Source organism: Sander lucioperca, chromosome 7 (assembly GCF_008315115.2).
Source record: "Sander lucioperca isolate FBNREF2018 chromosome 7, SLUC_FBN_1.2, whole genome shotgun sequence".
Taxonomy (NCBI): Eukaryota; Metazoa; Chordata; class Actinopteri; order Perciformes; family Percidae; genus Sander; species Sander lucioperca.
Genome location: NC_050179.1, coordinates 37715188 through 37735729, shown reverse-complemented (window position 1 = coordinate 37735729; position 20542 = coordinate 37715188). Strand labels below are relative to the sequence as shown.

Genomic DNA, 20542 nt, shown 5'->3' with positions numbered 1-20542 from the left:
AAGTTTTTTTTTGTACAACAACACACAGATCTGGGGTCTCATTTATACGCACAAAACGGGGCTGAAAATGTGCGTACGCCACTTCCCACGCAAAGGTGTCAGGTTTCCCTACACTGTGCGAGAACAGGCCGAAATTATAATTCAATTTGCAGAAATTCACCAGCGTCTGAGAAGTTTTTTGCTTTTTCCCCGCCAGTCATCATGATTGTTTTGTTCTGTTGTTTCCTTCTCTCGTCTCCTCCTCTCCTTGTCTCCTCTCCTCTGATGCCGAGGTCGGGGTTGCAGAGGCTGGGGCCCGGTGCCGGGCCCAAGGCAGTTGGAGCAGCTGCTGAAAGTGCGGCGGCAGATTGCGGTTTCGCAAAGTGAAAATGGTAACGTGGGGAGACAGAGTCAGTCTGAGCAGCAGCCGTTTTCTGTGCCTGCAGAGAGTAATTCTGGGTGGGGTTCTGGAATTACTGATGAAGTAGCCTCCACAAGATTTACGGCAGGTCACACTGGGATCACCACTGATGAACAGGGTGTATGCAGCAGCCAGGCATCATGGGGAGTATGATTCAGAGTCTGATACTGCTAATACTGCACAGATCTGTAGTCGTTAGATGATATAAAATGTTTCTGAATGAAACTTTTAAAAAATCTGTGAAAGTGACTGATTACTTCAAAGACACTGACAAATTGATCAGGTCTGTTGCTGCACTAAAAAGACTGGTTGGTTTTACCTGTTGGATGAAAAGAAATGGTTTCGCCTCAAAATTTGAAAAAAAGAACACAAAATGTAGATCTTCAAAAAGACTAAGGAAGTGAAATGATCATGTCAACTCAGTGACCTCTTTATATTGTTCTCTGCTTGTTTCAACTTGTCTGTTTCTGTTTTCTGACTTTTCTATAAGGAGCCTTAAAATAGGATCTCTTAATATCAATGGTGGGAGAGACAGGCACAAGAGGGCTATAATTTCTGAGGTTTCTAGTCAGAAAAGGATTGATGGCCGTTTTTGCAGGAAACACATTCTGACCCAGCAGTTGAGACATATTTGGGTTTATGGTGGGAGTATAGAATATTAGCAGTTAAAGTTGTACTGGTGTTCATAAAAGAGCTGTGTGCAGTCATTGAGGAAGTGGCTCAAGGAAAATGTCTCTGATGCACTGAAAGTTAAGCTTAGGCCCTGTTTACAGGAATATGCTCGCAGGTGAAAACGACAAAATATTTTATCAGCTGTGCCTTTTGTTTAGACGGCGACAGCATTTTTGGGGCTTAAAAACACAAAAAAGTGAAACCACCCTCCAGAGTGGAAATCTTAAAAATGCTCCACAGTCGTGTTCCCGTCTAAAAGGGTAAAAACGCACTGTGCAAGTGTGTGTGCTGTGTGTGTGTGTGTGTGTGTGCTGTGTGTGTGTGTGTGTGTGTCTGCCACATGTGTGTGTGTATGTGTGTGAGGTGTACATTTTGGAGGTAGGCTGCAGCTTTGATTCCAGCATGGAGGAGGCTTTCTATACCAAGGTAGTCAAATACCAACCACTCCTAAACACCATCTCAAAGCTGGGCTATAGGTGCACACTACTCGTTTTCATATTTGGTAGCCTAGGAAACACACACAGGTTGGTAGTAAGAGGGCTGCAACAACTTGGGATGGCCAAAAAGAGGGCTAAACGGCTTGCAAAGTACTGTGCCATATCTGCTATTATTGGCAGCCGCCATCTATGGTGGAGACGTTGCTACTTATACCCTTAAGAAGTGAGTATTGTGCTTGTTAAGTGATATTGTGAAGACCTGCTGCGTGCCACTGGTCCATGAGTTTGTGTATGTATTGTACTGCATCTGTATTATTTGTGTCCCTGTACCATTTTTCTTCATGTGGACATAAATAAATGGTTAAAATGTGTGTGTGTGTGTGTGTGTGTGTGTCTGTGTGTGCATTGTTTGGAGCAATAACTCCACCTCCTCATCTGTCCAGACAAAATTCTCAGCTTTTGCTGTTCGCTTCGTGCTACTAGGGAGAGGAGAGGGAGAGAGGAGGAGGAGAGGGAGACAAGTAGAAGGAAGGTTCTACACAGGCACGCAGACTTGGTGGATCGCATTTCACACACTTTTGCGTCACCATATGCACGCAGATTTCACCCCCATAACGCTCGTCTAAACGCGGAATAAAAAGTGACAACGCAACGCCACTTTTGCGTTTTCTCGTGAGATCGTTTCCATGTAAACATAGCCTAAGACATAAAAATTATTTAGGGTTTTATGGCATTATGGTGCATTGTTTGAAGGTTGCGGGAATGAAGACGAAGTTGCACCACACAGAAGGCCCTGACCTTGGCATGTGTGTCTGTGAAGATAACAGTTTCTGTCTAGAAATAAGAAGACACCCCCTTGTGAGGATAGGATAAAAGCTTGAGGTAAAGAATAGAGGAGCGTTCATAATTCGGAGGACAACTTGGTGGACCATCTCTGACGTGATGTCTGATTGCTCGTCTCTGTTTGTGAAACCGCAATTGTGTTGTACTTTTATGCTGGACTAAAATTTGCTTAACTGAACTCTTCGTCTCAGATTGATCCTTGTGTTTTGGGTAAACTTAAGTCCAATCAAAGAAGGCGCAGGAATTAATAAATTGGAGTCAGATTTGACAGGCCTTAGGGCCGTATTTTAGACATAATTCCCTCTACAGGAGCCCCATGTTCTTAGTCATGGCAGTAATGTTAGCGCAGGGGTTGCTGTTCTGTTCAAGGCAGCTGCAAATGTAAATATATCTTCCACCGACGTGGTGAAAGGGACGGCTGCTGGTTGTCAGGGTAGAGATGGAGAGTTCTGTTTGGTTTTGTTAATGTATATGCCCCTAATCGGGGATCAGAAAGAGTGGGGTTTTTTTCACTCAGTTAAAACACGAATTAGGTAATTACCATCAGGATCAGCTGATTATTGGTGGGGAATTAAACTGCACTCTTGATTTTACATCTCAGGGTTTAAACAGCACCATCACAGTGTTGATACATTAAATACACCAAACAGTGAACATGGAGGCCAGCACACACCAGGGAGATTTAGGACTGCACTGACATACAGAAGCTTATATAATATACTGTAAAGCTCTTCCATTACTGCCATGTTGGATATTTATAGACAGGAACAAGCATGAATAATGCACCATGGGGGAGTGTGGTGTGTGTGTGTGTGAGAGTACATAAAGTGTATGTGAATCCATTCTTTGCCATTAACGTTGACCTTAGTCATGTCTGGTAAAACAGATACAAATTTAGGACACTACACAGCAGGCAGATAAATGTGCTTCTTCAGCATATACAGCGAATGGTGTGTTACTGTTGGGGAAATTAAGCTGTGCATCTGCTGTGGAAGGCAGTTGGTCAATGTCCCTGCTAAACCCCATGAGGTTGACTGGGGGTGCATAGATTTGAAAAAAAAATCCCTTCTACAACATTTTGCTGTTGAACATTACATTTATTAACAATGGTTTGACGTGTTTGTGCCTCATTGGTGGGTAAACCCAATGGAGCATTGATGTTTGTAAAGACTACAGTGATCAGAGCAACCATCAGAACCTCTGTAACAAACCCTTTGCGACAGGACTGCTAAATGCCAATCATTAACTTCATCAGCTAATGTACAGTCAACGTTATAAAGCCATCTCTTTTATATCAGGGTGCAGACTATAGTTCATCCTCTGTTAAAGAACCCCAACCTGGATCCCTCCTTGCCACAGAACTACAGGCCCATTTCTAAACTCCCTTTCTTTTCAAAACCTTTAGAAAAGGTTGCTAAAAGCTACTTGTTAAAATATTGTAACTGCACAGGGTGTTTGATCAATTTGAATCTGGTTTCTGTAAACTGTATTCCACTGAAATGGCATTCCTTATTCATGCCTGATGAGGTGTCCATTATCAGGAATTAATGAACTAGTCCAGAGAGTCCAAGGACCTGAAGCTTATTGGGAGACTATTCCAAAGGGGCTGCTGACTGGAAGGCATGATGTCGGTCCCCGAGTCTTAAAACACGTCTGAGATAAAAGCATGTATTAGCGACACAATAGACCTAAGTTTAACCATTTCTTAGTTAAAGAAACATGATCATGTCAGCGTCCTATTGTGTGTATCAAATCTCATGGAACGACACCGACTAGATGGAGAAGATGAAGATAAGGCACCATGTTCTGTCTGATCGCCGACTGAAGGTTATCAGGGGCAAACATCCAGACTGTAGTTTGGTCAGTCACGACCCAGTTCCTAATTTAAACAGCATTTAAACAGTTGTTCAGTACTTAAAGGTGCTGTAGGTAGGATTGCGAAGATCCAGGACTTAGCCAAAAAATGTGAACATCAACAACTTCTGTCTCTCCCCCCCTTTCCGCTAAAGCCCAAAATGGTCTCCTAAGCCCCTCCCCCCACAAGGGAGAATGAATGCGTGTGCCTGAGCAGTGATTGACACGCAGTTAGACACCCCCCCTGGCCCTGATTGGTGCATCTGGACAGGGGGGGGGTGGATTTTTGCAAATCGCACTACAGGCTGTAGGTGGTGCCAGAGGAGCCAGATTTTGTTTTAAGTTACCTGCTTCATGTAGTTCTACAGGAACATAGGGTCAGTTTCAGCAAATATGACAGAAAGTTAGTTTTATAAGTCTTACCTACTGCATCTTTAAGTTCAAGTAACTCATCAGGTTGAAATAGAAAAAGGCTATATATATGTTAATGTTCACTTGTTTCTGTTGGACCAACTGTTTTTTTTTGACAAGGTGATTGCTGTAAAGATCTCAGAGACATACAGTACTTACCTTAAATGAAAACTGAACCTGCTGTGAAGTCAGAACAAAAACATGTATTTCAGACGTAATTCAAACAAAGAGAGCAAAGTCCTGAGAACAAGAACATTGCTGCTGCTGTTTTTTCTCTGGTAGAGGTAAATGAATGGATCCCCAAAAGTTACTTTGCAATGCACCTTTTCATTTACTGCAATAATCTTTATTACGTTCATGTTTTTTTCCTCCTCTGACAACAGATGTGTTAAAAAAGCCACTGAGGTATAAAAGCACAATAAATGTTGCGCAAAAGTAGGACATGCCTTCATCATCCTCTTCACTTTCAAGAGCTATGCAGAGTTTCAAAAGTGAGTCAGTTTAGTTTCCCCAGTAAAAACATACAGTACAACATTTTGTCCATATCATTTAAAAATCCTCAGTTCTTTCAAAAACACTTTCCTTCTTACTTCTTCAAATTCTAAAAACAGGTAAAAAGTATTTTTTTTAAACATCTTCACTCATTTTCACTTCTGTGCAGTAGCTAAGATCCAACTCCAGTCAAATTAAAGTCACAGAGAGTTTTCTCACGGCAGTACCTTCAACAGTTGGACAACACCAGCAAATACTGTATCACAGAGACAATACAACATATCAGCCATGATATTCTGTGTCCTGCAGAAGTCCTGTTCATCCATTTGGTGCCATGTTTTCATATTGTGACAGCTGGTGTTAACTCCGGCATGTAAAACATATCCCACACCTGTGGGACAAAGTCACACCACCGCTAATTAATGCGTTGATCAATATCAAAAGTGCATAGGAGTTACAGAAACATATTAAGGGTTCAGCTTCTGCTTCAAACGTCTTTTTGGCAGTGATGGTTTCTGCAGGACACCGTACACAAGGCTGTTCTGTGCTTCTCATATTAGTCCTATAAAATACACAAATAGCATCATGTCCCCTCCCTGATGCGGCACCAACAGCCCAGTGCCACTTCACTTTCACATGGTCCTTCAACACTAAAACATGCTACTGGAAAAACAATGGAGTGCATGTGCAACTTGCAAAGATGTTAAACTGTCATATTAAATGTGCATTGGAATTAAATCCACAGATCATGCTCCCAAATGTGTTTCCTGTGCCTTATCTTTGGACATAAAAGCATTGACAGAAATTATTGGAAAATGTTGCTTTAGAGCTCAGCAAAGGTCTGTCTGGCACTCGAGAAAAGCAAAAGTAAGAATTCCTGTGATTTCACACACTGTTACTGCGTCTCCACATGAGACACAAGGACACCATTAAGTTAAAAGACTATGTAGACACTATGGTTTGGAGTATATGTCTCCACCCAGAACTCATCACAATCACCATCAAGTGGTGTATGTTCTGGCACTTCAACACTGAGACCTAACTCAACATGCCACAGCAAACTACTGTGCTTTGTCATGGCAACAGTTCAATTATTAATGAAGAATAAACATAATGTTCAGTCACGACGCAATATGTTTACAGGGCCTGTACTACGGAGTTAGCCTAGATATCTAGAGGCACCCTAGCGGCAGCAAATGTCATTTGCAGCCAGGGTCGTCTAGCAACTCTCCGTTGACTTGCAAGCTGGAAAAACCAAACTCTAGTCAGGCCAATCACATCGTGTATAGAGTCGGTGGGCGGGCTTAACATAATGACGGCAGAGTTGCGACGGTTCCGCGTGAATTCCCTGCTACTTGAAAACAAAGAAGATGGCTGCTGCTGCTGGCGAACAGCGGTCTTTCGAACTCTGGAAGACTTGGAGTTAAGCTTTTCTTAAGAACGGCACTGAAGTCATTCTTAAAAAAGGGTTAGGGTTGTAGGAGGATGTGTTGGGAGTTTTGCCGACCGGATACAGCAAAAGTTTAATCTATCAACTAGCTCTGCTACCTTCTTCGTTGCTGTGGTTGGTTGTAGCGCTATCCCAAATTCGAATTTGAAAGACCCGCCCCTCGGATTGAGCCCTGCCAATGGTGAGTTCCCAGACCCAACATCTGGATGTGGGTCTGGCTTGTCAGGCTACTACGAAGTAGGATTTAGGGGAACTTCAGGGTTAACCGTGGCTTTTCTTTCTCATGACGCTGGTTTACTTTTTATCAGGAGAATTCACCATGGTAACTTGTGCTGAACAGCTCAGGAATAAAGGGTTTACCTACTGACCAACAGATGTTCATGGAAGATGGCATCCCCGCCATAGAAGATCATGGTGAGAGGGGAGGGCAGGCAGGCATGTCTAAATGCTTATCTGAAACGTGTTTGTTTATGCATAACAATAAATAAGAACATTATTTAGAAGAAGACTAAAAGAGACGTTTTCAAGAAGCACTTGATACTAGGGTTGGGTATCGTTTGGATATTTACAATTCCGATGCCAAACCGGTACTTTTAAAACGATTCCGATTCCTAAACCGATTCTTGTAAGTGTAATATGTTTACTAGCGACCACCTGCAGTGAATGGTCAATATGCTTTTACGTCCATTTTGGTGAGCCCAGAGGGAAAATATGGCATTTTAAAAGTAGCCTACATTTACAGTAGCTAGCTAACGGTAGACTACAGAGAAAGTGTGATATTTTTACGTCCGTTTTGGAGCGACAGAGGGAAAATATTTCAGTCGACACATTAAGTGGAACCGAAATGAGGAACCGAAATTTGCGTTCCAATCCGGTCCGATTCCTACCGGTTGCGCAGGAACCGGTTCCATAGTGGAACCGGGTTTCGGTACCCAACCCTACTCGATTTTTTTCTCCGTATATGTCTAATATTATAGTGTGCTGTTTCCTCTGCTGCCAGTAGACTTGTCCATGTTTGATTGGTCATATGCTGCAAACCCCGCCCCTTTAATGTGAACATGCCCATGGTTAGATTCATGGAGTTGTGACTGCGGTTGTTCGGGTTAGTGAAGCCAGATAACCAAAAGATATCCTCGATATGCTTCTATGTACTGCTTCCTTCAACTTTCATCAGTATTAAAGACAGTCTTAACATTTTTCTAGTGTTGAGTTTGTGTTTCTAAAAAGGTTTCCTTGTCAACAGTCTGGTTAAGCGTTAACATAGCTAACACCACTGTTGTTCAGAAGTGATCACTTGTAGCCTGCTATTTAGTCTGTTTGCTGTTCTGTAGTGTTGTCTGAATGCTTAGTGAGAATGATTACACCCTACATCACTTCTGACACTATATAGTCTGTGATATACTGGAGCAATGACCGGTTTGACGACTCAGCATCGAGTGTGCTCACTTATTTAGTAATGGAATAAAAATAACCTAATTAACACAATTGTGTATTCATACTTAGCTTTAACATGATCATACCATTTTCATCACTTTGTTTTTCAGCTGTTATCATGTAAACATTTATGATGCAACTGCAGAGCCTTCAATGTGAAAAATAAACCCTGAAATTACCCATAACATCCACTGTTCCGCTGAGAATAGCAATATTACACAGCCAATTTTAAAGAAGAATGTTTCCAATCAAACGCTGAGAAGCTAGATATTGTCTTGGTGTTACCTGATGTACTGCTGCTGTAAAATGTAAACCCTCAGACTGTTCTTAATGTAGATGCTGAAGAGAGTGCAGTTTAAATGCCCGCCCTCCCCCCCAGTCCCTTCATTAACACTGTATTGGTGCAGAAGTGATAGTAATGTAGTGAGTGTGTGCAGTGCGAGCTCTAATAAGAAGTTGAGTTCACAGGAAACTGAGCTGCTTTCATTTGGCGTTTTGTTGTGTTTTTGAGTGAAGCCACTTAAGTACATCTTTACACTGGGATGGTGTAGTAGTGAATTTCATGACTAGTAAGACATTACAGCCACAACCAAAATTAACCCTCATAGGTTTGTATGAGTGCTCCACGCGTCCATCAGTCAGGTTGATCAAAGTGTCTGTTGATTCAGGAAGCACGGTACAGAGAGGGATTCTCTGTGTGTGTTAAGACCTGGCTGCTGTGCTGTTGGCTCAGGACTGACTGAGTCTGTGAGGTGCAGCGTGTTGTGGAAGTATTGGTCCTGTGTGGAGCTCCATAAAGTCTCAGCTTCTCCTCCAGGCTGAGTCCTCCGCAGTCAACACCTGACAAAGACAGGAAGACAGGAGGGAGAAATGAGAAAGATAAGGACCCCATATGTGTATCTGTCTTAACCCTTGTGTTGTCTTCCAACTTTGCTTTTCTGTGTAAAAATGTAAACTTTTTTCATTGTTTTGTCGTCTTTCTTCAGTGTCTTCATTAATCATAGGTGTGTTTTGGGCATAACATGCAATAAATCAATCAGAATGTCATCTCCCATTCCCTTTAAAGGCCAGGCGCGTTTGGACCTTGGTGCATTGCTATTATGATGGCGGATTTGCACCATAATATTTTTATTTGTAATCTTTTGCATGTTTGTGTGCTGCTGTGTGTCCCTGTGTGTGTGTGTGTAACAAGCATAGTGTGCGTGCGCTGTGCATAAACCTAGGCGCATTTTACTAATTTGCTGTTAAAAATAACAATGAAATGCTGCCTTATTGACTTTAGACCAGGTTTTTGTTGGTCAATGGCGTGATCACTTCACGCTACCTCAAGATAGCAATACGCCCAGAATGCACCTGAACACACCTCCCTGTAAGACCAGCACGCCCAGAATGCACCTGAACACACCTCCCTGTAAGACCAGCACGCCCAGAATGCACCTGAACACACCTCCCTGTAAGACCAGCACGCCCATGGGCCACAGATGGGTGCAGGTGCATTTGCTATTTAAACGATGTGGGCGCTGGACGGGAAATTGACAACTGCGTCGGTCTTAAACTAGCAAAGACACTTGCGTCGGGCTTTGCGCTGCGCCGGGCCCTTTATCCTAAACAAAGCTATGAGCTGTGGTCAGATCTGTCAGTCTACTGTGAGCAATACAATAAGCTTTTCTTGTTACTGATGGAGTTTATTATTCTGTGCTAATGAGAAGTTAGAACATTCATACGATTTGATTTGGACACATTTGAATTTGAACTCAACATGTTCCAAATGCTGTCAAAAGTCACAAACATCAACCAATCGATAAAACATGTAAACATCCATGGCACCTACTGCTACTAGTAGATCATGTCATTAACATGGAGCTAACAGCTGCTTCTGAATGTTTTTAAGGTAGGCATATCAGTACTGATAAAACCAGAGTGGAACATGTGTCTTTAATCATTTAATAATCTACTGTATATCTACGGTTGGTTCTTCTGCAAACACACCATAGGATCATGCAGAAAGTGGACTTATTCAAATTTCATACAGTTTCCCCATATCTGCTTCCTCTTTCTCCTCTTCCTCCTCAAAGGCTGACACCAGCTAAGTATTAAAGGATTTTCTCTCTCAGTAATATAATCCTGACATGTGCTTAATCCCTACAATGACTCAAACATGAGTGTGCACACTAAAGGCTAATTTATTTCCCCTTCACGAAAACACAGTAGACCTGTCCGTTTCAAGACACTAGCATCAGAGAAAATGTGGGTGTGCCACATCCAATTATCTCTAACGTTACAGCCCAACATAAACCTGTCGATGCCCTGTATCTGGTAAGTGGTTTAATGCTTTTTGGTGTTTAAATATTTAGGCTAATTACTGCAAGCTCCACTTGCTTAGCTGTGGGGCTTGCAGTAATTAGCCTAAATATTTTGTGCTGTGAAATGGTGAAATGGGTTTGGCTTAATTAAGGGGTGTGTGTGTAGGAGTTATGCTGTCTGTAGTACAGAAATGAAGCGATCACCAGGCAGGTAGACAGGCAGGCAGGCAGACAGACAGACAGAGAGAAAGACATGCAGGCAGACAGACAGACAGACAGACAGACAGACAGGCAGGCAGGCAGGCAGACAGGCAGACAGACAGTTCCCTTGGAGCGAAGCATAAATCCAACGCTCCTGTGGAACTTTTCTTGACCCACATTATCTGCACCTCTTAAATTAATTTGCCTGTTTGTGTGTATTTTCAACCTTATTACTATCTGAATGAGGGATAAGGTGTGAAAAAACCTGCAGTTCTATCCAATATTCTAGGTGTCTCTGGGCCTCGACAACCTTTGGAGCCTTCGGCTGTCTGCAGAACCCCGAAACTATGTCGGAGCCTCCCAGACAGCTGAACTGGGACTCTGTTGCCTGCTTGTGGGTTAACGGTTAATGATCGGTTAATGAGAGTCGGCTATTAGTCAGAAAAAATCTAAATTAGCATCACTACTGTCTAATACTATAGTTTGCTCTTCATTTGTAAAATATCCCGTTCTGCTGTAACAAGACTAATTTGCTGCAATGCATTAACAGGAAAAAGAGCTCTGCATTAAAACTGAATCTGAAGGATTGTGTGTGTGTGTGTGTGTGTGTGTGTGTGTGTGTGATCTTAAGTCTGGGTGAACACCGTCAGCTCCAGCCTGAAGAAGTTCTAAACCCTAAAACTGTTGTAGTCACAGACTGCTCATCTACATGTACTCAAGTTCTTTGACTAAATTGTACTTGTCAGAGTACTTTTATTGCAGCATACTCTTCCTTGAGTAGATCTTTAGAAAGAAAAGTTATTACTTTTAGTCAGTTACATGTGAATGCATTCATCACGCTACTTTTAGAAGGGCTGAAGTTTCAGCAGGAATGACACTAAGCTTTTAGCTTTCAGCGTCTGCAGCTATTATTTCCAGACAGAGTACCAGCGCCGAGTGCAGTGGGCTCCTGTTGCAAAAGCTGGTCTGAAGTCAGCACATCAGAGAACTGAGCTGACATTGAGCAGTAAGTGTCTGTTGTGTTTATGCTGATAGGTTTAACACATTCACACAGAGATTAAAGGTACACTGTGTAGGAATTTCTCCCATCTAGCGGTGAAATTGTATTTTCCATTCAAAATGAATAGTGCTGTCTAGCGCCTCGCTTTTTCAAATGCATGTTGCAACTATGGTAGCCGTTATGTGTCACGTTGCCTTTTTAATTCCCTTTTTCAGCGACGAGGATTCCTTCTCCTGTGGCTCGGTTTAAGTATGATCCTCCATTATGAACTAAAGTGCAGTGCAGGCTTTCAAATTTGCCGGGGCGGTGACAAGCGCCTCTCACTGATCTCCTTCTCCGTTTCAGCACGTGACGCTGGCTCTGAACGAAAACGCGTTGTGGATTAGCTAGACAGGTAGGCTAGTGCTTTATGTCCCTCTCAGCGATTAGAGTTTTTCAAAATGGCGGAATGACATGGAAGCCTCCTTGGACTTGCCCGTCCAATGTAAATACAGATAAGAAATTCTTCGCTTATGAGGATAAGTCATATCATTGGCAGAGGTAATTTTACACCAATGAGGACATATATATGAATGAAGACATTGATTTTAGCTAATAAAATACTTACAACACTACACAGTGTACCTTTAGTGCTGTCAGTTAAACGTGTTTTAAACGGCGTCAATTTCTTTATCACGAGATTAACGTTCTTTTTGGCCTGGCAAACTTTGTCGTTTTTTTTCACATGCTGTTGCAACAACGAGTAACGTTAGAAAAACTACAACACCACACCGGATCTAGCTAGACCAGAAACTAAACAACAGGCACGCCGCACACACTTGTTTGGGCTTGCGAGCCGGCCAAAGAGTAGTAGGCTAACGTCAGGTTTTGAGTGGATGGCGAGCGCGAGACGCCGAAATGGATGCCAATAAGATTCTGAATGGAAAGTTTACTTTTAAAAAGTTGTGGAGGGGGACAGTAGTTTCACGCATACACAGCCTGTATGATACGGAGAAAGCAGCCACACTGGAACTGCTGCAAACGCTGTCTCATTAACCGGTGATCACTGGACGTCAGTGAGTAATCAAAATTATTTAGAAGTTACTGCACACTATATTGACTATGTATATCAGCATACGGTTTTAGGACTGTGTTGTTAGTATCATTTTTTTGACAATTTTTGTCATTTGGGACATTGTCCACCCCCTTTTCTGTCCAGGAGAATTGTTACATTCCTTATTAGAAAAACGTAAAGGTTACAAATGTCCTGCTGTGGCATCCGGTTTTTGGACCATTTTGTTTGTACTGTATAAGAAAAGTGTTAGTGTTACATCTCAGTTAGGTTAGGAATTGTGCAATAATGACAGATTCACACATTTTTCTTTTGTTTACAGTAAATAAATAATAAACAATTACAAATCTTAAACTCAAGTTCATAAAGTAACTTTCTTTGCATGCATTTGATTCCCAATTAAGATACACTGGTAAGAATGGCTTTCCATTGTTAATATGTACTTAAAAACTGTTCTGAAATGCAAAATAATAGAATTTTATTCATGTGATAAAACATGCGATTAATCGTGATTAACTATAGAAATTTGGCGATTAATCGCGATTAAAAGAATGAATCGTTTGACAGGCCTAGTTACTACGTAAACTACTTTCTGCCTTAATGTAAATATTCAAGCTAACGGTGAACGTTTAACTGGTCATGCTCACTGCTGGAGCCTGATGAAGAGAGACAAAATGCTTTTGTTTCATGTGGACATGACAGATCTGTCTTACTCTAACATCACAGCATTATCTGATTGGCCTTGATGAGTCATCTGATGCGAGACATGTTGAGAGAGACCAGACTGATTCAGCCAGTCCTCTGTGCCTCTGTTGAGGGAATCTGTGTGGATCACTCTCATCCCTGGTGTTAAAATAAATGACTCATAATAATAATAATAATAATAATATGAGCAAAATGGGTCATTAAGTCTTTGCCTCATGTCCTGTTGTGATGATAAATAAATAATAACCATAAAACAAAGCTAGGCCTAACCCTAAACCCAGTAAGCAGTCAATTCCCAATTAGCCAGGCTAAGTGGAGCCCCATGGGGCTGGTACTGCTGCTCCGAGTGCTGGAAGTGCTCCCAGATTCCAGTATGATCCACCACTAAGCATTACATCACAGCTCAAACAAGACAAAGTCAGGAGAAATGAGAACTTATTTGGAAATAAGATAAGGTTTTGACATTGGTAACCTGCTCTAGAGACGCAGACCTATCCAGTCGCCTCTCCGTTAGCCCCGCCACATTTGTGACGCGTTCCATCAACATGCTGCCTGTTCTTGTAGAAACACTTTTTTACAGGAAATAGTTGATTTTGAGCTGTTTATTTAATGTATTTTCTGATTAAATTATTACACATAAATGATTAAAGTCTCAGCTGTAATACAATGTCCACATTAATGTAAATGTCAAATGATTAGTATAGTTTTTCACGGCAAACAACAATTTGGATGGATATCATTTTGGATTATTGCAACACACTAATAGGTGATGATGAGAGAGACGAGAAGACTGACTTGGATCTTAATGTTAGCGCTAATCATGACGGAGAAAGTGAGTGAGTGGGAGGCGAAGAGGAATTTCCACTCACGGATTATGTCATACAGTGTCTCGGATTTAGGTTCTTTAAATGAGGCCTGTGTTAAAGAGATTGAGATAACCCGGGAGTACAAGTTTAACTGCAAACTCTACGACAGCGACGCTTGCTACAAGCTCTTCCCGTGTGGTGATGAGACTGGGCAAGTCTTTGTGCAGACATCCGACTGGCACAGCTTCCTCACTCGCGGCTTCAAGCCTCCGCCTCACTATACAACCTCTGGATGGAGGAGGAGTCTTTCTTGCTTCGTCGCAATGAAGGAATCCTTGACCCTGAAGCCCTGCCCGCTGCTCAGAAAGCAACTGCACACATATATTAATTACCATTCCTAATACTATACTGTATTTATTGTTTGATTGATCTTATACGTCACGTCCATGAGCAACAGCCTTTTCTTACCGTTGAGGCCGGGTAGGTCTACAAAATGTAAATGAGAATCTGACGATGGATGGAGGATATTTATATGCTGCCCAGGATCTTTCTACACTCAGAGAAGAGCAGGAGAACATAAGTTCAGGAACAGACCTCGGTGTAGAATTAAACACAACCTGTGTTTAACATGAGTAGTGTTTAGCAGTAGTCCATTCTGCAGACATCTGCACTCAAGTAATGGTTGTGTGTGTGTGTGTGTGTGTGTGTGTGTGTGTGTCTAGCTATAATTAATGTACAGTCTGTACATTGTCTCTTTAAGGCGAATAAACAATGACCGCATAAAAAACCACACAAATAATATAAGGCAAAACATGGCACTGGGTTGGGTCAGCCTTCAGAGAGCTGGCCATACAGTATGTGATGTGCTAGTGTCAGTCTTGAGGATGTACCTGGAATGGCTGGCTCCTGGGGTCTCCCAGTTATGCAGGAAGGTGTTTCCATGTGCTGACGAAGGCGGTGGGGATCAGTGAATAAGGCACCGTGGTGATGGAGTTCCAACTATCTGACGTAGGGTCGTAACAGTCCAATGTTTTACAACGCTGCGTCCCAAAATAACCTCCAACCACGTACAGCTTATTTCCTGAGGCCACGGCGTGGCAGCTCATCCGCTTGGACGTCATGTCGCCTACCCGCGTCCACTGATTAGTTTCACAGTCAAAGCGATAAGCAGAGGCAGCAGTGAATTCAGTGTCACCGCCCATGATGAAGATCTGGCTCCCTAAGACAGCAGCCGCTGTATATCGCCAAGGCTGGGGGCATTCAGCCGCAATATCCCAGCGGTTACCCACAGGGTCATAGCACTGGACCTAGATATAGAAGAAATAGAAGGTTGGACAGTTGTTAGGCTGTGCTATCGCTGACTCTGTTCAGGTGCAAAACTTACACTGAATTAAGGACTCGTTATTTTGGTCTGTATATGTCTTACATTATATAATTAATGCAAACACACAAACACTTAAACAAGTGGAGTAAAGAACATTTAACAACAAATGGTTCTTTTTTATATAGGGCCCTATCTTGCACCCGGCGCAGCGCAGCGCAAAGCCCGACGCAAGTGTCTTTGCTAGTTTAAGACCGACGCAGTTGTCAGTTTCTCGTCCAGTGCCCGCGCCGTTTAAATAGCAAATGCACCTGCACCCATCTTTGCGCCCATGGGCGTGCTGGTCTTACAGGGAGGTGTGTTCAGGTGCATTCTTGGCGTTTTGCTATCTTGAGGCAGCGGGAAGTGATCGCACCATTGACCAACAGAAACCTGGTCTAAAGTCAATAACGCAGCATTTCATTGTTATTTTAACAGCAAATTAGTAAAATGCTCCTAGGCTTATGCACAGCGTGCACACACTATGCTTGTTACACACAGGGACACACAGCAGCACACACACACAAAAGATTACAAATAAAAATATTACGGTGCAAATCCGCCATCATAATAGCAATGGTCTAAACGCGCCTGGCTTTTAAAGGGAATGGGAGATGACACTCTGATTGGTTTATTGCATGTTACGCCCAAAACACACCTATGAATTAATGAAGACACTAAGTACAACCCTTTTGAACCATGAGCCCGGCGCACGGACCCTTTGTTCCGCCGTCAAACTAGCAAAAGTGGATTTGGACACGCCCTAAACACCTTCGCTTAGATCGTTAAAATAGGGCCCATATTGTTAAATAATACAGTGCATGTTCAGTCATAGTATTTTGGTATTTAGCTGGTTTGAATAGTGGAATGTGGTGAGCTGTCTTGTAAGGAAGATAAATGTACAAATCCACCAACCTTGGAGGCCTTGTCTCTATGTATGGTGGTCCCTCCGAAAACAAAGAGTTTGAGTTTGGCACTGACCACGGCTGCATTACTGACTCCGTCTCTTAGAGGAGCCATCATAGTCCATTTATTACTGAGAGGGTCATACCGTTCCACCTAGGGAAATATTTTATTTCAAACAGACATATACAGCTTACATCAGGTTTTCACATTCATAAATACATATACAAAATTTTAATTCTGAAACTTTTCACATAAAGAAGTCAGTACCTGTTTTAGGGAGACAGATGGAGAGGCAGGAAAAACTCCCGCTATGGCTGTATGACCTCCAACAACGTAGAGACTGTTCTCCAACTCAGCTGAACCATGGCCAAACCTGGAGAGGACAATACCCTCATTATGTGTGTGCATGGGCAATGTATGGGCTTACTGTTATTGATCTTTCATTACAAACATCTTTATATCATAGTGTGGTCAACCCTGATATGGCTGAGGTACCACTCAGACCGCAGCAGGTCAAGAACCTTACTGCCTAATATTCATCGCTCACTCACTCACACACTAGAGGATGGATACCCGACCCGAGCCCAACGGGACCCGACGGTACATGACGGGCCGGGCCGGGTTCGGAAAGATATTTAGAAATGATGTTCGGGTTTGGGTCGGGCTCGGTCACATCAGCGCGATAAGGCATTGAACATTTTAAATTTAAAACAGCTTATTATGTAGGTAGCCAATGGGCCTGTTTCACTTGATGCAAATGTTCGTTTTTGTGATTAAAATAAATTTAAAATATTACCCTAACATCTGTCTTCCTGTGTGTGGAAATTTGTTTATGTAGCTGTGACAACGAAACATGTGCATATTAGGTCATTAGTATGAGAACATTTTTTAATTTTAACATAAATATCTTAATGCCTGTCGGGCTTAGGTCCGGTTACGGCTCTTTTCGGCCGGGCTCGGACAGAAAAATGCGTCCCGATCCGCACTCTATCTCTCCCTTACCCTCACTGCCGTGGTATGGCGCTCATATGCACTTATTAGTTATTCCTAACACATTTTAGTTTAAAATCATTCCCACGTGCTTAGAACGGTCACATAAAAAAACGATAGCAGTACTGTTTCCAGGAGCTTAACGATACTTTGGGGTACAGACCGGTCAGAAACCGGTACCAGTGTAGTCCTGGTCCGATAGCCATCCCTAATAATTGAAAAGCAGTGTGTGTGTGTGTGTGTGTGTGTGTGTGTGTGTGTGTGTGTGTGTGTGTGTGTGTGAGATTGTGTATTTGTGTGTCCTTGCAGAACCATTCATCAAATCTACTTCACACTTGGCATGCATTCTGCACAGTTGCCAGGTGTTAGGGTAAGACGTTTTAGGGTCAACCCCATGAAGTCATTTTCAGATATGCTTACGCTCCTACATTTATAAAGTGATAATAGTGTCCCTGGGCTGTGACTACATCTTTTTGCCACAAGCCCCCACTTCACACTCCTTCAACTCTGATGGTTAATGATTCCATATTAAGACGTATACAATCAAAACTGTAGTGATTACCATGTGTTAAAATTGTTACATCACATCCCGTCTCTGCTCAGCAAACACCCACTTGTCCACAATGTCATTATCCATGTTGGCTCAAACGACAGCACCCAGCAGCAGTCTGACCAACGCTCATTGGGGATAGAGTACTTGGATATGCTTTTGTTCATTTTTCTGTTTACTTTAACGTAACATCTGGAACTCACCTGGCTATTAGCATTGGTGCTCCTTTATACCACTCTTCATGGACAGTGTCATAGATCCAGACGTCTTTAGAGACTCCGTTCTCTGATCCTCTTCCTCCTGTGACGTAAACCTTACATCCAATGGCACATGCACTGAACTCCTTCCTGGGGCTGGGCAGCTCGGCTTTAGGTATGATCTCTTTGGCTTTATGGTCAACCTAAAATGGATCAACAACAGTGATTATAGGATTAGTAAATGGATTATGACTTACATTCAACGAAAAGACACTTAAAAGATAAATACAAAATAAAAGCAATCTAAAGCAATTACACTGAAGAGATGTAGGCCTTTTTAACTGGTGCAATGTGGATACTTCTATAACATTTTGGTGTGGATGGTCTCCAGGCTTAAATACAAAACACTGAAAGTGAATGAATATGTACTTCAGGCCAACAGGACACCTTTTACTTCAACACATGCAGAATCTTGTCACACATGAAAACAGTTCATCCAAGGAGAAAGGCCTGTGTTTTTGTCTTTTACCTGGTATATCTTGTCACACATGAAGGTCTGGCCTCCCAGTATAAGTAGTGTGTGCCCTGCCTTACGCGGCCGGGCACAAGGACTAGTCACTACTCCGTCATTCTGAAGGATCTTCTTCTTACACTGCATTGCCTCTTCAACTATTGACCTGCAGAGGAGAGTTAAAACATGAGCTGCCTTTACTAAAAGTAAGTGGCCTAACTGTCTATGAACAGCCACGGCTGCTAACATGTCTTAATTCTCACAATTCTCCTTTAAAAGGACAATTCTGGCGCAAAATGAACCTAGGGATTAATAACGGATGTGTAGCCACTCTGTCACTCTCTGGGACATGTTTTCATGCTAATTGATTGTGTTTGTAGCTTGAACGAAGCTAGCGCGGACCGCTGGTTAGCGTACAACGCTAGTATTCGGGGCACAGGGAAAGTAAAAACAAATCGCTATTTAAACCACTAAAAAGGCTCAAAATATCACCAGACTTCAACGGTAGCATAGTGAGGGTCCCTACATGTTAACCGAAGCATTGAGAACTTTGTAAGTGTACAGACAGTTTATTGAACGAAGAGCTGCGGGAGCTCTGTGAAAGGGCTACGAGAGAGAGAGAGAGCTATGCCGCAACAAGGTCTCGTACTTCGGGAAACTGGTCGTGTACCTGCGGACATTGTGAAGCTATGGCCACCCAACAGGAGTAACGCTGTTTTGTACAGTCTGAAGATTCCCCCTCTCTGATGAACAGGTAAACTTTTTTCTATGTCCCGAAAATAAAACGGAGAAGGCGACCCAGACCGGAGGGACAAGATGGACAGTTATTCACTGAGTAAGTAAACTAGTCAAGTTATGTTTTACATCGGTGCGATCATTTCAGATATATTGTGCAAATTGCATTTGATTTTAGTTGGCATCGCCAGCTGTACGAGGCTCTGTTGCGGCATAGCTCTCTCTCTCTCTCGTAGCCCTTTCACGGAGCTCCCGCAGCTCTTCGTTCAATAAACTGTCGGTACACTTACAAAGTTCTCAATGCTTCGGTTTTAAAGATTATTTTTTGGGCATTTTTAGGCCTTTATTTCCACAGGACAGATGAAGACATGAAAGGGGAGAGAGAGAGGGAACGACATGCAGCAAAGGGCCGCAGGTCAGAGTCAAACCCGCAGTGAACCCCGAGTGAATATATGCGCGCCTGCTCTACCAACTGAGCTAACCCGGCCACACTTTAAACTTTTTGATAGTTTTCTATAATACCTGCGTTTAGGACGTGCTGCAGCCCCGTCAGCACCCCTACGTCCTCTGTCCATACTATGTACATAAATAACAATAAATACATGTAAATACACATACAATGCATAGTTTGCATATTCCCAGTAGTATAGTCCTTTAGAAATATAAAGCAGTAGCATGTTCCTTCTGTGATACACCTGGAGCAAGGCTTACACTACAACTACAGATATTCATGTAGATTAGTTGTATTTGTCCTAATTTTAAAACTTATGAGCAAAATGTAAAGTTTATACAATACAGTATATTTTCTGGGATTCTAAATATGTAACTTTATATTTTCTAATCTTGGACAGGAGAAAGTGGAATGGAAGAGAAAGCAGAGTGGCCTAACCTGCTCCTCTTGTCAGCCATGAGCAGCTCTTCGCAGGCCACCGCCTCCAGCAGACAGTCGGATGGCAGCAGAGCCAGCCGGATGCCCCGCAGCAGCTCCGCTAAGTGCTGACGCCGAGCCTCCAAGTCGTATCGGACCCACCGCATCACAGAGGTGAACACAACCTGCCACAAGTCAGGAGACCATTCAAATCCACCATTCAAAAATAAGCATTTAGCTAGCATTTAGCTGCTCTGCTATTATGGTTATTGATTACTGGTTTTCAAGAATAATGGGTGAATCCCAGATAGGATGGAGTCATGAAGCCTTAGCCAGTTTTTAAAGAAGAGAGACTAAGGAATGAGA

The 20542-nt window shown here is 42.6% G+C and overlaps 1 protein-coding gene across 2 annotated transcripts in view; it reads right to left on the bottom strand.

Moving 5' to 3' along the window:
- Positions 1-8305: 8305 nt before the first annotated feature.
- Positions 8306-20542, bottom strand: part of LOC116040231 (kelch-like protein 25) — a 26112-nt gene continuing 13875 nt past the window's right edge. The window contains exons 6-12 of one of the 2 annotated variants that reach the window (XM_031285524.2): positions 20198-20361; positions 18592-18739; positions 18069-18265; positions 16593-16698; positions 16323-16478; positions 14950-15366; positions 8306-8833 (exon numbers count right to left, since the gene is read on the bottom strand). In XM_031285524.2, coding sequence (XP_031141384.1) covers positions 14980-15366; positions 16323-16478; positions 16593-16698; positions 18069-18265; positions 18592-18739; positions 20198-20361 — 1158 coding nt within the window. In that variant the 3' untranslated portion in view covers positions 8306-8833; positions 14950-14979. The remainder of the gene's footprint in view (positions 8834-14949; positions 15367-16322; positions 16479-16592; positions 16699-18068; positions 18266-18591; positions 18740-20197; positions 20362-20542) is intronic. The other variant, XM_031285525.2, reaches the window with a different exon arrangement.